This window comes from Bufo gargarizans, chromosome 3 (genome assembly GCF_014858855.1).
Source record: "Bufo gargarizans isolate SCDJY-AF-19 chromosome 3, ASM1485885v1, whole genome shotgun sequence".
NCBI lineage: Eukaryota > Metazoa > Chordata > Amphibia > Anura > Bufonidae > Bufo > Bufo gargarizans.
The window spans coordinates 513,825,530-513,843,763 of NC_058082.1; the positions used below are offsets into that span (position 1 = coordinate 513,825,530).

Here is an 18,234-nt window from a genome sequence, read left to right on the forward strand (position 1 = left end):
CAAAATACTGCAGAAAATGGCTGCTGGGGACGTTCTTATATAGTGAGGGGTAGGCAGCTTTCCTATTGGTTACTAGGGATGTTGCTAAGCTCAGGCAAAGACATTGCAGCCTTCTCATTGGCCCACAGGCAAGAAGCAGGGAGGGATCATGGGTTCAGATGAAAAGAAAATCTAGAATATTCGCGAATACGAATATATAGCACTATATTCAAAATCTTCGCGAATTCTCAAAGTGGCGATATTCGCAATTAAAATTCCATATAAAATAGATTCAGATCTGTTATGTTGGTGGATCTCCTCCCAAGAACTGCTCGATTCAGGTCCATCCACAACATTTCTATTTAAGGTCAGGACTTGAGTCAATCTAAATAATTGATCAAGTCTAATATTTTTACTCATTTGTTTGCTTAGCTTATATTTATCTACTTTTAGGGCTTGTGTGAAAATCTGATGTCATTTTGGGTCAAATTTATGTTGAAATAAAGAAAATTCCAAAGGGTTCACAAACATTTGTGCACCACTGTATGTACAGATGGAGAATAAAGAATATGGTTCAGAACTGACATGATGGAATCCAATGTAAAACAAATAGGGGGTCATTTATTAAGACAGGCATTTTAGACGCCGGTCTTAATAAGCCCCTGCACTGGTGGTGGATCCGCTGAAATCATGTAGAGGCGCCAGCAGTAATGCCAGCAGTATTGCCGATCGTGGACATTTAACCCCTGTAGGGATTCGCTCTGGTAGGCAGGTTAAGCGGACGCAGTACAGAGGCAACAACACGGTAGTAAAGCAAAAGTCTGTGTTTATTCACACAACAAGGAAAAAAATAACACAAACACTTGGCTGAGTCCTGGTGTTAATTCACACCACAGAAATTCCTCATGTTATTTTCACACTGCCAAAGTCCACAGAACTCAAACCAACCACGTCACCTGAATATCCACAGCAGGCTTTAGGGTGCCTGGCTTCCAGCTGGTGGCTCTCATACAGCTCCCACAGACACAGAGCCTTCACAGCTCCACTCTCACTTGGAGGAACATGCCACACCCAGCTGAGCTGCTGGCTGGGTTTTTAAACCCCAGCCCAAAACCTGGCCTGGACGCGGGGAACAGCCACCCACCCTGCTCTTTGGCTGCTCCCAATAAGAACCGGCCCGGATTGGCTTTTCAGCCACACTAAGAATAAACAGTGTCAGCGAGCACTAGCTGCAGCTGACACATAAAATAACCGGTTCTTATCTCACCGAGGCCAGGAACCTCGGTGACACGTACCTTCTGTCAATGACGGACCCTTGCACCTTCCTACATACCTCCCCCCTTTGTTCAACCCTGAGGGGGTGAACACACGCCAGACAGTGTACTCGGGACAGGGCATCCGCGTTTCCCTGTAACCGGCCTGCCCTGTGTTCTACTGTGAATTTAAAGTTTTGCAGCGATAAGAACCACCTGGTGACCCGAGCATTCCTCTCTTTGGCCTGGCTCATCCACTTGAGAGGGGAGTGATCGGTCACCAGACGGAATTTCCTCCCCAACAGATAATAGCGGAGAGACTCGAGTGCCCACTTGATGGCCACTATACTGTACCAGGTCTCCGCTGGAGTCAGCTTACGGCTGAGGAAGACAACGGGATGCTCCTCCCCGTTGACTTCCTGAGACAGTACAGCACCGAGGCCTACTTCGGAGGCATCAGTCTGGACCACAAATTCCCTCTTGAAGTCGGGCGTCACCAAAACCGGGGACCCACACAGGGCCGACTTCAAAGCGGAGAAAGCCTCTTCCGCCTGGTCATTCCAGCGGACTATCACGGACTTCCGTCCCTTTAAAAGCCCTGTCAATGGAGCCGCTAAAGTGGCAAAATGGGGAACGAACCTCATGTAATAGCCCACCATTCCCAGGAATGACCTTACTTGTCTAGAGGTAGCAGGTCGGGGCCAATTCCGTATCGCCTCCATTTTGCTCACTTGGGGTTTAATGACTCCACGTCCAATGACATACCCAAGGTATTTAGTCTCCTCTAACCCTATTGCACATTTCTTTGGGTTAGCTGTTAGTCCCGCCTTTCTAAGGGAGTCCACTACAGCCTGTACTTTAGGTAGGTGACTTTCCCAGTCGGTGCTGTGGACAACGATATCGTCCAGGTACGCCGAAGCGTATCGACGATGTGGACGGAGTATAATATCCATTAGCCTTTGAAACGTGGCGGGAGCGCCATGTAGACCAAAGGGTAGTACCTTGTACTGATAAAGCCCCTCTGGCGTGACAAAAGCCGTTTTTTCTTTGGCAGCCTCTGTCAAGGGTACCTGCCAGTACCCTTTGGTGAGGTCTAACACAGAAAAATACCGGGCTTGGCCCAACTTTTCAATAAGCTCATCCACTCGGGGCATGGGATACGCGTCAAATTTGGACACCTCATTAAGCTTGCGGAAGTCATTACAGAACCTCAATGTCCCATCTGGCTTGGGTATTAATACTATCGGACTGGCCCACTCACTTTTAGACTCCTCAATGACATCCAGCCGCAACATAAGTTGCACTTCCTCCGAGATAGCTTTTCGCCGAGCCTCGGGTACTCGATATGCTTTTAACCGGACTTTTGCCTGAGGCTCAGTGACAATGTCATGTTGGATTACGGAAGTGCGTCCAGGGAGGTCTGAGAACACATCCGTGTTCCGACTAACAAACTCCCTGGTTTCCTGAGCCTGTTTAGAGGAGAGGCTGTCAGCAATTTTTATTGTGGCAACCGCTTCTCTTGCATCAGACTCAGGAGCCAGAACCTCTTGTCCAAGAAAGCCCGGTCGCGGGCTGTCTTCCGTACAGGTTTCCCTATCCTTCCAGGGTTTTAGCAAATTAACATGGTAAACCTGCTCCGGCTTTCGCCTCCCCGGCTGGTGTACTTTGTAAATTTACCTCTCCTATTTTTTCACGTACCTCGTAGGGCCCCTGCCACCTGGCTAGGAACTTACTGTCCACTGTCGGCACCAGAACCAAAACCCGATCACCCGGGTTAAAGTTCCGGACCCGAGCCTGCCGATTATAGATCCGACTCTGGGCTCGCTGAGCGGCCTCCATATGTTCCCTGACAAGAGGCAAAACGGTCTCTATCCGCTGTTGCATCTTGGTAACATATTCCAGGACGCTTTTATGCGGAGTGGGTTGTTCTTCCCATGCCTCTTTGGCTACGTCCAACAAGCCACGAGGATGTCTGCCATATAGCAATTCGAAGGGCGAGAACCCAGTAGAGGCCTGGGGCACCTCTTGCACTGCGAACATGAGATAAGGCAGAAGAAGGTCCCAATCCTTTCCATCTTTGGTCACCACCCTTTTTAACATGGTTTTTAGAGTTTTATTAAACCTTTCCACTAGTCCATCCGTTTGTGGATGGTAAACGGACGTCCGTAACTGTTTTATACGCAGCAACTTGCAGAGTTCCCCCATGACCTTGGACATAAAAGGGGTCCCCTGGTCAGTCAGGACCTCTTTAGGTAGCCCCACTCGGGAGAACATCTCCATTAGCTCTTTAGCTATAAGTTTCGCAGAAGTATGTCGCAGTGGCACTGCCTCCGGGTACCGAGTAGCGTAATCAAGGACAACCAAGATGTGTTGGTGTCCCCTGGCGGACTTTGGTACAGGACCTACTAGGTCCATAGCGATTCGCTCAAACGGTACCTCAATGATCGGAAGGGGTACCAAGGGACTGCGAAAAAGGTGCTGGGGGCTAGTTGCCTGGCAGGTCGGGCAAGACTTACAGAAGTCGTCCACCTCTTTAAACACACTGGGCCAGTAAAACCGTTGTAGTATCCGGTCCTGTGTTTTCTGCATTCCCAGATGACCCCCGAGAACATGCTGGTGTGCTAACTCTAACACGAGTTTGCGATAAGCCTGAGGCACCACTAACTGTTCAATGGATTCACCTCGCAGCTGGTTTACCCGATACAACATATCCTGATGGACCACAAAACGGGGGAACACCGACTCTGCCCCTGGTTGTTGTGGTTCACCATCTATTACTAGCACATTTTCCCAGGCTCGGGACAAGGTTGGATCCCGGTGTTGCGCGGTACCAAAATTATCCCCGGAGACATTGAGGTCTGCCAGCTCAGGCCCCGGCGGCAAGTCCTCCATGTCTCCCACCATTACACTCAGTGGGGTTGTCTCCTCCTCTTCCACCGAAGTGGCGGTCACCCCTACCGCGGGACCTTTAGACTCAGGTTCCCAGGGTTCTGGTCTCCCCCCTGAGCCAGGCCATTCTGCTAGGTTTACCCCTGTATCATGCATATCAGTCACTCTCGGAACCGGCCACAGTGCCGTGAAACCCGGGAAGTCTCTCCCTACTATAAGTTCATAGTGGAGGTGGGTTGCAACAGCCACCTCGTGGATCCACCGGCCGGAAACCGTAGACAGAGACACCATAGCAGTAGGATAGTCTTTTAAGTCCCCATGGATACACATGACTCCAACCTTACGGCCGGTGTACTCAGCGGAGCGTACCAGGGAAGCCCTTACCAGGGTCACCAGACTTCCTGAGTCCAACAGAGCCTCCGCTGGAGTGTCTCCCACCTCAACCTGGCACAGGTGGTTCAGAGACTCCGAAGCACCCACTGCACACAGTTTCCTGGCATATAACGATTGACGGAAGCCACAGTTTGTGTCCATGGGTTCCCCCTGACGTGGACAGTCTGCTCGAACATGACCTGGCTCCCGACACCGCCAGCAGATTATTGGAGCGGGGTCCACAGGGGTTATATCCCGGGCAGGTTTGATGGGCACCGGTTGTTGGGTCCGGGGTGGAGAGTTACGGGATCTGACTGCCCCCCTCCCAACAGAACCCCCCTGTAAGTTCCGGGTAGCCTCATAGCGCTCCACCAGGTCGACCATCTCCAGCGCATTCCCTGGGGAGACCTGGCCAATCCATTGCTGGAGAGGGGGTGGCAGAGCCCTCCAGAACCTGTCTGCTAATAACCGGTCCAACATAGCAGTGGGGCTCAACACGTCAGGTTGTAGCCACTTTTGTAACAGGTTAAGCAAGTCATAATACTGGGGTCTCACAGGCTCTGCCGGGTTGAACCCCCACTGATGCACCCGCTGAGCCCGGACCAGCACATTCACCCCTAGTCTTGCCAAAATCTCCCCCTTTACCTTTGGGTAGTCGGCCGCTTGATCGTCAGGCAAGTCAAAAAACACCCGCTGGGATTCTGACGTCAGAAACGGAGCGACGATCTCAGCCCACTGGTCTTGGGGCAGCTTTTCCCTGGTGGCCACTTTTTCATACATCGGCAGGTAGGTCTCGACGTCCTCTGCGGGGGTCATTTTAGGGATCGCTGCACGTACTGCTTTCCGGGCATCGTGTAAGCTTGGGGTTGCTCCTGCTGACTGTAACGCCATTACATGTTGTAGCAGCAACTGATTGGTCTCCTGCTGCTGCTTATTAGCCTCGCGTTGCTGCAGGTTAGCTTCCACGAGGGCCTTCATAACAGCCTCCATTTTGTCTCTTGACCCCGGTTTGAATCTAGCCGGTTTGATAAATGACATGCAACCGTGAGAAAAAAAATATATATTTCGGCGTTCACGCCAGCCTCACTGCGCTTGCCCGCATCCTCCACCAATTGTAGGGATTCGCTCTGGTAGGCAGGTTAAGCGGACGCAGTACAGAGGCAACAACACGGTAGTAAAGCAAAAGTCTGTGTTTATTCACACAACAAGGAAAAAAAAAATAACACAAACACTTGGCTGAGTCCTGGTGTTAATTCACACCACAGAAATTCCTCATGTTATTTTCACACTGCCAAAGTCCACAGAACTCAAACCAACCACGTCACCTGAATATCCACAGCAGGCTTTAGGGTGCCTGGCTTCCAGCTGGTGGCTCTCATGCAGCTCCCACAGACACAGAGCCTTCACAGCTCCACTCTCACTTGGAGGAACATGCCACACCCAGCTGAGCTGCTGGCTGGGTTTTTAAACCCCAGCCCAAAACCTGGCCTGGACGCGGGGAACAGCCACCCACCCTGCTCTTTGGCTGCTCCCAATAAGAACCGGCCCGGATCGGCTTTTCAGCCACACTAAGAATAAACAGTGTCACCGAGGACTAGCTGCGGCTGACACATAAAATAACCGGTTCTTATCTCACCGAGGCCAGGAACCTATATATTCCCCATACGGCAAACAGCAAAACTGAAAAAAGCGTCCAAATGGCCGATTCGCCGTTTTTGGTTGTTTCATTTTCTACAAATTTTTTTATAAAAAGTGATCAAAAAGACATACACACCCCAGAATGGTATCTATGAAAAGTTCAGATCGCCCTACAAAAAATGAGCCCTAATACAGCTCCTTACACATAAATACAAAAAAAGTTATTAGGGGTCAAAATATGGTGACAAAAAAATAAAACTGATTTTTTCCCACGTAATTTTTTTTTTATCACTATCAAAACGCAAGAAAAACTATACATAGGTATTGCCGGATTCGTACTGACCTTTAGAATAAAAGTAACTGGTCAGTATTATCGCACCTCAAACATCGTAAATAAAAAACCCATAAAACTGTGGTGGAATTGCATTTCTTTTTACAGTTTTACCCCATTTGGAATGTTTTCCCTCTTCCCACTACATCATATGCAATATTAAATGGTGGGGTTAGAAAGCACAACTTGTCCCGCAAAAAACAAGCCCTCATATGGCTATGTGAACAGGAAAATAAAAAAGTTAGCTCTGGGAAGGCAGGGAGCGCAAAACGAAAACGCAAAAATAAAATAAAAATTCGGGGGTGAAAGGGTTAACAGTCTTAGATGCAAGTCCATTTCACTTAGGCCCCTTTAACACGGCCGAGTATTCCGCGCGGATGCGATGCGAGAGTTTAACGCATTGCACCCGCACTGAATCTCGACCCATTTATTTCTATGGGGCTGTTCACATGAGCGGTGATTTTCACGCATCACTTGTGCGTTGCGTGAAAATCGCAGCATGCTCTATATTCTGCGTTTTTCACGTAACGCAGGCCCCATAGAAATGAATGGGGTTGCGTGAAAATCGCAAGCATCCGCAAGCAAGTGCGGATGCGGTGCGATTTTCACGCACGGTTGCTAGGAGACAATCGGGATGGAGACCCGATCATTATTATTTTCCCTTATAACATGGTTATAAGGGAAAATAATAGCATTCTGAATACAGAATGCATAGTGAAATAGCACTGGAGGGGTTAAAAAATAAAATAAAATAATTTAACTCCCCTTAGTCCACTTGCTCGCGCAGCCCGGCATCTCCTTCTGTCTTCATCTTAGCTCTATGTAGCAACAAGGACCTTTGGTGACATCACAGTCATCACATGATCCATCACATGATCTTTTACCATGGTGATGGATCATGTGATGACCGGAGTGACGTCACCACAGGTCCTGTTGCTACACAGAGCTAAGATGAAGACAGAAGGAGATGTCGGCTACGCGATTAAGTGGACTAAGGCGAGTTCAATATTTTTTTTTTTAACCCCTCCAGCGCTATTTTACTATGTATTCTGTATTCAGAATGCTATTATTTTCCCTTATAACCATGTTATAAGGGAAAATAATACAATCTACAGAACACCGATCCCAAGCCTGAACTTCCCTGAAGAAGTTCAGGTTTGGGTACCAAACATGCGCGATTTTTCTCACGCGAGTGCAAAACGCATTACAATGTTTTGCACTCGCGCTGAAAAATCGCGTGTGTTCCCGCAACGCACCCGCACATTTTCCCGCAACGCCCGTCTGAAAGAGGCCTTACAGCACCATTCTCAGCTAGCACTGCTCATGACTGACACGGGCGTGGTGCTGGATCATATTTAGATTTTGGGACACCTTTGTTAATCCTTTTTTTGTGATCCAGATATAACAATAAAGTCACCGAAGGCCTTATGCGGGTTAGGAAGGCAGTCAATAATGAGCAGTGGCAAGAATCTCATTTCATAATTAGGCATCTGTTTATTTATGCATTTAATATTCCACCTAATCCAGTTGTTCCTCATCATTTAGTGGCATGACCCAAGTGCTTTCAATCTGCAGCTGACCTTCATTGCATGCGGCAATGTCCATTTTGATATATATCAAAGAGGTCTGAAACATCTTACTCCCACTAATACCTTAGGTCATTCTCTTCTATACGGGAATAGATTCCGGTTATTTTCCCCAAGTGGCAGTTGTCGCGATAGCCAAGCAATATTTCTTACAACGGATTACATTATTAGAGAAGATCCATGGTCAACTTACACAATATATGGACCTGGACAGATTAGATGCCGCACAACATAAAGAGACTAGAATTACCCCTTTTTCCACAATTGGAAGAAATTATTAATAGCATCTTATGCCAGAGAATAGTAATGTTAGATATTCTTTTCAAATACACCACCTGGTATTCGACAGCTGACATACGCAGTACACTGGAAACACTAAAAATCCCTTAAAATAGCAGGGTGTTACCACCTCAAGATTGTGACATCTCTGACATTCAAGGCACGGTGCTTTCTGTCTGAATTGGACAGGGATAAGGATGGAGGGGGTTTTGTTCTCTCTTAGTCTTGATGTTTGTAAGGGTAATTATTGCATTTGACTGTGATATCTCTTTCTGCTGTAGGACGCTGTAACTCGCTAGTCCATTTTGTTATATTATACCTATATTTTTGGAAAATTGAATTTTCTTGAGAACTGACATGTTACTTCTCTGAAGCAGATAGGATTGTGGATTCTATAGGAGGTCAGTGGGGGAAGCAGAAAAGCCTTGATCGAAATCTCTTCTAAAACTCTTGTAAAAACTCAACCACCAAATTAGAAATCAGACCCAAAGACAACCAGTTTTCAGCTACAGATTTGCTAATTATTTTTCTGCTGTGGATTTTAGCCATGTGTACATAGCCTGAGGGACAGAAATATGCCACTTAAACAGTGGTAGATCAGTAAGCTGATCTGCCTCGGTGAGCAGTGGAAATACTGCCAAAAAACATGTACAAAAATGCTACTGTAGCTATTTTAGCCCTTCCCCATTGCCTAAAATCTGCTTTAAAGAAGTATCATGCCACTTCTGAAGCAGATTTGAATGCCACCATGTGAACACTGCAAAGTCAATGGGAAGCGGTTAGTGTTTTAATTGTGGATTATTCAGCAGACAATGGAAGGCCTCTGCAGTGGATTTTTACCCCGTGAACATACCCCGAGTGTCCTAATTACCCTGACCAGAAAGAGTGATTGACAGCCTGCTCAGCACACAAAATAATAGCAATGGAACGTGGCACAGACTAGTGGAGTGCGTCTTGACTTAGGGGGAAGACCGCAGGCTAGGAAAGGGTTACTGGTAGGAAGTGTGTTGGGGGTGAGGTTCAGGTCAATGGGGAGGAGTAGCAAGTTCGCGGGCAGTATATAGGTTGGGGGTGGAGTTTGTGAGTCAGTTGGCAGTGTAAGCTAGAGTGTTTCCCGCCCTCCCGCCCTTGTTTGGAAAAAGGGGGGGTATAAGTGACGAAGGTGGAATGGTGGCTGATTGATATGGGATCCTGGGGGAGCAATACAATGGTTTAAGAGATGCAGGACATGTTGGAGCCTGTATCTCATGTGGATGGTGATTGCCGAGGATGGGGCTCCTGTTTGGGCTAAAAGGCCTACAGGAGGAGATACATGGATACTTCAAGGATTTGGTGCCCTTGGGTCAGTGAGTGCGGCCAAGGGTAACCTTGAAGTATAAGGAGAGATGTTTAAGGACGATACCGCTTGTTTGGGTTGCCCTCCAGGATCCTTGTTACGGGACAGTGGCTCATAAGGTTGAAGTATGTGTTAAAATGCTTGTTAGTATTATTGTTATTATTATTATTGTGTGTGTATAATAAAGTTGGCCGTAATGGTCATTTTACCAAACCAAGAAGGTTTCAGTGTGGTTATTGGATAGGAGGGGGTTTGGTAAGGCTAGCCGGAGGATAATTCTTCCATCCTAATAAGTCATATAAGGAAAGCTCAACCATCCTGCCCCACTGGCAGAAGAGCTGCTCGGCATGCCGGAAACCACTTGCCCAACAATTCTAGGGTACCAAGTCCCAGCAGGATACATATAGGCTACAGCGTTTTATAAGGAAGGTTGCATAGGTTCATCATTCCGATGACTCTCGTTAACAATTCACTTTGTGCACAACATTTAAGCCAGGGAAGATCGGAATACAAAGTCAGATCAGAGTTGGAAAGGGAGGGAAATACAAGTGACAGAATGGCAGCCAAAACGGAAATCAGGGCGTTCAAGTGTACCGGTACGAGGATTAACCTCATTTATCCTGGCCTTGTATCTGTAAGTAGGGCCTATTTTCACAGCTACTGTATAAGGTGCCTTTCTTCCCATTGTCAGTGACGTATTGAAATACTCTCCACACTCTCGGATCAGTACCGAATGATTTCTACTGTTTATGGAGACACAGAGTAGAAACTGGAAGTGATCCATGGTGAATACGATTTTAATTTGCAACTGCACTATAGAAAAGTGGTCCATAATGACGGCATGTAATGATGCATCCTTTCCGGCATACTCTGGTAATTAAAGATGTCACTTAAGCCGTGTCTGAATCATTCTGCGGTCCTGGAGAAACAGACGTACTGTACATCACAAAACCTAGCGCTAAGTTATTATGGCACTCCTCTGCAGGCAATAATGTCCTGAAAATGTGCATGCTTGAAATGAGCTGCTGCATACTGTGTAATGTTATGGCCGATTATTTCGCAGTAAGTAGCCGTGGGTTTCTTACCAGTCCTTCGCTTGGCTTGATGTTGGAAAGCTGTATGACTTCAAGATGGGCAGACTGAGAAACCAGCGGATCAGAGGAGAGAGAGATGATGTGGTCACAGACACCTGATAGGGTTTTACACTAAAAAGAAAAAAAGAAAAAAAAACAGAAGTACTATAAAGGGTTAACACAGCAGGACCCTCTTTGATAGAGAGATTGCAAATCAGAATCGAAAGAAAATTCTGGCATACCCTAGATAATCAAGACAAAAGTTTGATTAGAGCCTTAGAAAGTGGTTTTTGTATCTCATGCTAAGATAATTAGCTATAATGAAGTGTAATTAATAAAGATCTATTCTGTATCCCTTTACCTTATAATTCTGAAATCCAGCTAATGAAAGGGCCCGCTGTCTACTCAGAGTACAGTCACTATTCGTCCTATTACTAGTACATACACATTTAGGTATACTTGCGCTATATAATGACCATTCAAATTACTCACCACATGAAGAATCTTGTTTTCTGTTTCGTACACTGTACATTCCTGAAATTATACAAATAATACATTTCATAAGAACAGGACAGAATATGGTGGGTATTAAAATCTAGAATATGGAGTCATGCACAGGTAAGAAAAACAGACTGTGCGCCTAAACACTGTAGGCGTCATTTAGAGTCATTTACAAAGGTTATTTGCGCTGCAATCTGCAACTTTTCCTGCTTAGGCCAGGCCTAAAAAAGTTGGTGTGTCGGGAGTAAGGGAATTCATCATTTTCTACACTTGTTTTTGGAGTAGAACTAGTCTAAATGTAAGACAGCAAGGTTTGAGCTGGCTTACATTTAAACTGGCGTTGGATAAGTCAAAGTTATGTAGAGGTCGGCAACGCTACATAACTTTGGCAGAACCACCGCCAGTGGCTTGTGAAGACTGGAGTCTAAAACGCCGGTCTTAGGCTCCATTCACACGTCCACAATTTTGTTCCGCATTTTGCGGAACAGAATTGTGGACCCATTAATTTCTATGGGGCAGAACATTGTGCTGCCCGGACACGGAATTGCGGACCCGCACTTCCGGGTCTGCACTTCCTTTCCGCAAAAATATAGAACATGTCCTATTCACAGGCATATTCTATTAGTGCCGGCAATGTGCGGTCCACAAAATGCGGAACGCACATTGCTGCTGTTCGTGCTAAAACTTTGCGGACGTGTGAATGGAGCCTTAATAAATGTGACCCATGTATTTATTACAGTATTATGACCATATCATGTCAGCGTTTCGTTCTTAGGGGGGGGTTCAATGACCATGGCTTCTCAAACTGTGAGCCTTCCCCCAGTTGTTGGTGAGATGTAACTGAGGTGGCAGTTTTGAAGTTTTAGACGCAGGTTTTAATACAGCCCCATAACTGGCGGTGGATATGCCGGCACCGACCTCTTCATAACTTCGGCAGATCCTGCGCCAGTTCTAAATGTAAGACAACTTTCAAGCTGTCTTACATTTAGACCATTTTCTAAGCCCGAAACAGGCATAGAAAATGGTAAATGAGACGTGCCTTCTGGCCCCATCCCCTTCTCGCCCATTTATTTAGAACTGGTGTGAGCGGGCCGAAGTCGCAGATTGCGGCACAACTAGCTGTTGCGCCGCAATCTGCACCTGAAATTTGCCTACAGTAGTATAGGTCCCTCTTAGGGGCTTTTACACATGTAGAGGGTCAGGTCAAAATGCCCGTTGGTCAGCAGCATATCTACCCATGTAAGACCTCATTCACTCGCCCGTATGTTCGGTCTGAATCTGATCTTTTTTATGGATCGGATGTGGAACCCAATCATTTCGATGGAGCCATAAAAGATGCCGACAGCACACCACATGCTATCCACATCTGTATGTCTGCGTTGCGGCCCCGCAAAGAAAAAAGGATAGAACACATCCTATTCTTGTCCATTTTGCGGACAAAAATAGGACATTTCTACAGGAGATTGAAAAAAATGGTGGCATGCATATGGCTGGGATCCGTGTTTTGTGGATCCACGATTTGCGTACTGCAAAAGGGATACGGTCACATGCATGGGGCCTTAATGTGATGTTGACATAAGGTCATGATATAATGTAACAATTGTCCGTTCCCCTGCACTTTCCAAGTGTAAAAATCCTTTTTAACAAGCGGCAAATGATTTGTTTTAAGGCTAATCAGCACTCATTGTGGCCTGGAATCGGCCCATGAAACATTCCTTAAACTGCAGCAATCTCAGGTTTTGCCACTTAATTAACTCCTATTGTGCTTAATGTTCTACTGAGGGGATCGGGAACCTCCGGCACTCCAGCTGTTCTAAAACGACAACTTCCAGAATCCTCCTTTCACTTCTACAGGAGTTACAAGGCCCAAGTAAGTGTGCATGCTGGGAGTTGTAGTTTCACACCAAATAGCAATAGCTCCAAATACAAATTACTAAGTGCTGTGCATATTCCAAGGAACTCCAACACACCAAAACTGTATATAGCAACAATGGATATAAAATATGTATTTTATTAATCACTTCATAAGTCAAATAATTCCATTCAAATGGTGGCATACATATACAGGAAAGAAATTAATACCACTGGTACATCATACATCAAAAATCCAGACCCCCAGAAGTGTGGTATTAGTGTGGAGTCTCAATACCCACAATGTAAATACATCAAATGTGACTGGTCAAGAAAGAACCTTAAAATAAACTCCAATAGAGATACAAGTAGTGGGGAATGGAACAAATTACCACATATGACATGAATATAAAGTGCCTAGGGCCAAACAACTAATGCCAAAACCATAAGGGAGTATCTCATAAAATAAATAATACCATCCAGTATGTTCTACTGGGTTCAGGAGAATTTTTTTTAAGATGGCATGGGCTTTAACCAATGGTGAGGCCTAGGCATTCCCTTGTTCTGTCTGCTGAGGCCCCAGTACAAAAGACTTTCTTACTATAAAGCTTTTTCATTCACTTGGGAATTCATGTATAAAAAAGACGCATAAGGGTACTTTCACACTTGCGGCAGGACGGATCCGACAGGCTGTTCACCATGTCGGATCCGTCCTGCGGCTATTTCGCCGTGCCGCCGCTCCGTCCCCATTGACTATAACGGGGACAGGGGCGGAGCTCCGGCGCAGCACGGCGGTGCACGGCGAAAGGCCGCCGGACTAAAATTACTGCATGTCAGGCTTTTTAGTCCGACGGCTTTCGCCGTGCACCGCCGTGCTGCGCCGGAGCTCCGCCCCTGTCCCCATTAAAGTCAATGGGGACGGAGCAGCGGTCCGGCGGCAATAGCCGCAGGACAGATCCGACATGGTAAACAGCCTGTCGGATCCGTCCTGCCGCAAGTGTGAAAGCAGCCTAACACGGCCTCTTATTGTCACGGATTTACCGAGACATACGGACGTCCCCGCGACACTGAGTGGCAGGAGATCTTTGAGACTGGCAACACGTGGTTTGATTTGACATGTTTACTTTGTGGATCAATAGGTTTCTGTGTTGTTTCTGGTACTGGCCACACCCTTAACCTCCAGGTGTTGCTATTGTGGTCATTTAACTTTCCCTATTTATAGTTGTCTCTCCCACAATGCTGTGCGGTTTATAGTTATAGCTTCAGATGGACCTGTGGATAGCTGGTGTTTGGATCTTAGCCGAGTTCCTGGTGCTGCCATAGCTTCTTGAATGTTAAAGGGAGCCTGTCACCTGGATTTTGTGTATAGAGCTGAGGACATGGGTTGCTAGATCACCGCTAGCACATCCGCAATACCCAGTCCCCATAGCTCTGTGCGCTTTTATTGTGTAAAAAAAATAAAAAATGATTTGATACATGTGCAAATTAACAGAAAAGAGTCATATCTTACTTGTGTGACCAGAGAAGAGTCATATTTTCAAGCTCTGACTCATCTCAGGTTCATTTGCATATGTATCAAATCGGTTTTCATACAAAAGATAAAAGCACACAGAGCTATGGGGACTGGGTATTGCGGATGCTAGTGGCCATCTAGCAACCCATGTCCTCAGCTCTATACCCAAAATCCCGGTGACAGGTTCCCTTTAAGTGTTACCTTTCCCTTTGTATTTTGGCTTTTCTGTGTTGTTTTGCAATAGGCCTTAGGGAGACTCCTGTTTATTCTTCCTTTTGGGGGAACAGGATGTCTCTTTTCTGCCATTAGTACCAGGGTCCTTTAGGGTTAGATAGGATTTTAGGTATTCCTGTGTATGAACTCACCTACCTCTGGGGTCTGTTTATACTGGTAGTCAGGGCTTTCATGAGGGTTTTTCCACTAGGAGGTGTCCATCTTCCTTCCTTAGTTTTCAGGCCTTATTTCATTTTCCCTTTCCCTCCTACAGTATGTTCGGTGTGGGGTTTCCCTCCCACACTAGAGCGTGACATCTATACAACATGCTGTGTATCACACAGATCTAAAGTACAGTGTTAATGGGTTTCATTGGTGGTAGTCCATATGAAAAAAAAATCCCAGAATTTCAGATGCTACAATAAATCCGGCTGCATTTCGCACAGTACAACTACTATTGAATAATATCCACCATCACCATTTTATTTTTATTTTTTAAGATTCTGAGGCGCTACACCCTTGTCCGGAGGTACAGTTTGAAGCTTGGGCCCCAAAGCAAAATCAGTTTATTCACCTACCATGTGCCATTAATCATTTGGGTGTCCTCTTATATATCAAAGGGTTCTTTGAGTCACATCAAATACCTGAGCCTGGTAGCAATTGCAACCTCTGAATCCTCTATAGCTACTCTATGTCCCAGTTTGTTGGTTTGATTATTCTCAACCAACCATGGGCCAGGAAATGGTACTTCCTATCTTATTACTATTGGATTAGAATCTGTTTTTGGTTATATGGCTCATCCTTTCTTACTGTATATACTGATTGCCTATGAATACACGCTCACTATTATCACTAACCATTGAAATGCTTTTTCTTTGGAAGTTGAGTAGTGTAAGTAGTCCTTTTTTAATCCTTTGATCTGTAGAACGTGAGACTGTCAATGCAGAGGAGAATGTCTTAGCCTTTAAATATTTTATCATTGAGTACAGCTGCTTTATAGTGATAATGTGTAACGATATTAAGTCAATTACAATATGCAGACACACAATGAATTTAAAATTGAACTCTATTACTCTACGCAGAGCCTGGAGATTGTATGACTATTATAATTTTATATCATAGGCAAAAAAGTAGTTGCGCTTTTTTTTTTCTATATTTTTATTTGGTTGAATTGCTTTATAGCTTTTTTATCTTCCCTGGCACCACTGAAAATGCAACGATGAACCTAATATTACAAAGCTAAGCAACATGAAAGACACTGGCTGAACGTACCCAAAAGCCCGGTCTTTGATTACTAATGCTTATGCTTTACAAGATGAATGTCTTTAATAAGTTCAGAAAAATGGGCTCAGATTCTTGCTTAAACAAGAGAAACACCAAGCTTTAATCAGACCCTACTGGGTAGCACAGTTATTAAAAATGTATGTATTTAATGATCATCTTTATAGAATAAAATATTATCTCAGAGGTGTTGAAACATCGCTTATATAATCCAAGTCTCCAAATCGTGATCAAGACAATTTCCTCAGCCAAATTGTTCATTTTTTTAAACAACGTCGGATACATTTTCCGCACACCCACACAGTTTTTAATCAATAGTGGTTGTGCGCTGATCAAGAAAAATTTTGTAACAAATAAATAAGGTATAGATCTTTTTACCTACGAGGAGAACAAAGAAATGGATTCAATGTGTGTTCAGTACAATAAGGAATGTGAAACTGAATGCACAGAAGTAAAGCCAAATTACATAGATTAATTACTAAAAGGGGTTATCTGAAATTAGAGAAACTTTTTTTTCTTTCTACAAAACCACCTCTTATTTATGGGCTCTGTATCTGAACGCAGTTCAGCCCCATTTACGGTACTTGGCATTAAGATAAGCTACAATATCAATATGAAGACCAAGGACAAGAGTGGTACTGTTTTTGAGGGAAAAGGCCCTTTTCTCTCATTCCCAACACCACTTTAAAAGTTTTATATAATTGAAGTTGTCCTATTAAGAATGGGTCATCACCACCACATATGGAATGGCAGTAGAGGCAGCAGACAGGTGGCAGCATCAGAATGGAGGCAGCAGCACGTTGCCACAAGTAACAGCCTATTTTGCAGAATATTCTGGTGTGCCAGCACACTACAGTATGATCATTAGTGGCAGAATAATTTATTTTGTTAGATCAGGCATCAGTGTCTGGAAATCCTGGTTGATCCACACCTGATTAATCATTATGAAGGTTAGTCTATCAATATTTTAGGAGGAAAGGCAAGTTCTCTTTGCTGCCCCCCCCCCGCTAATCCCTTGACTGAACACTCTCTCTGATGCCACACTACCGGCTGAGTAGGAAAGCATGCCCATGGCAAACTTGACCAGTTGCAGGCATACTTCAAGTTTGCATGCCCAGTAGTGCAGGAGATCATGGATCGTGAGTGAGCCCAATTATGCCACCACTTGCTGTTTGAGGTTCTGCTGCATGTCCCAATGCTGCTGCTGGGTGGTTCCTTCAGAAGGCGGCTGAAGAAAACTGCTCATCAGAGACTTCAGTCCTAAGTAGGTGTTGATGGAGATAGTGCTGCTCCTGCCCCTCTCCATTTTTGCATCCCTTTTGGAAGGTCTAAAAAATGTACCCATTTTTGACCTGTAGCGAGGGTCTAACAATGTGGATAGCCAGTTGTCATACCTCTGCCAAATCCTGACACTGCAGCTGTCACTACTCAAACATGACGGAATGCATCTGGCCAGTTGCACAAGGGAGTCAGAGGGCCTCCCTGCCTCCATCTCCACTACATACTGCCACGGTCTGTCAGGGTCTGTGTTGTCTTCGTTGTCCCCCTTCAGCTCCTCCTGCTCCCCTCCTGTCACATGGGCAGATAAACCACCCAGTTGTGTATAAAATTCCTGGGCATTTATGTTCTCCTCCTCCTATGCCAGTTCATCTTTCGGCAATCAGATTTCACAGCATCGAATCCAGGACGTTAAGGACTGGAATGACTTAATTTAACCCATAGTTCTGCCAACTGACAAATAAAGTGGCCTCCTCAATGGGCCTGAGCAAACGGCAAGTGTCACGCATGAGCTGCCACTGGCTAACGCGGAAGTTATATCGGGGAGTAAACCTGTGCATCTGCAGCATTAAGAAATCGTTGACCAACTTCCTCTCTCATACAGGCAGTTTTACATATGGGGCGTGGAGATCCAATGGGTGGAAATGTTTCATAATCGGGCAATGTTGGGGAAGAGGATTTTGCCTGTGCAGCTCAAGGAGGGCGTGTTTTCCACAGTAAGAGTAGCTCAAGTGCATGAACAGTTTCCTGGACATTTTTAACAGCTCTTGCAATTCAGTGGAAGACTTGAGGAACTAAGTGACAACGAGATTGAAGACGTGCACCATTCAGGTGCCGCAGCGCAGACAAAATGTTCTTCCC

At 45.5% G+C, this 18,234-nt stretch overlaps 1 protein-coding gene across 5 annotated transcripts in view; it reads right to left on the bottom strand.

Annotated features, from left to right (window-relative positions):
• CNKSR2 (connector enhancer of kinase suppressor of Ras 2) overlaps positions 1-18,234 on the bottom strand; it is a 414,221-nt gene that overhangs the window by 280,787 nt on the left and 115,200 nt on the right. For all 5 annotated transcript variants that reach the window (XM_044283965.1, XM_044283964.1, XM_044283963.1 and 2 more), the window contains exons 6-7: positions 11,229-11,270; positions 10,749-10,868 (exon numbers count right to left, since the gene is read on the bottom strand). In XM_044283965.1, the coding sequence (XP_044139900.1) occupies positions 10,749-10,868; positions 11,229-11,270 (162 nt within the window). The remainder of the gene's footprint in view (positions 1-10,748; positions 10,869-11,228; positions 11,271-18,234) is intronic.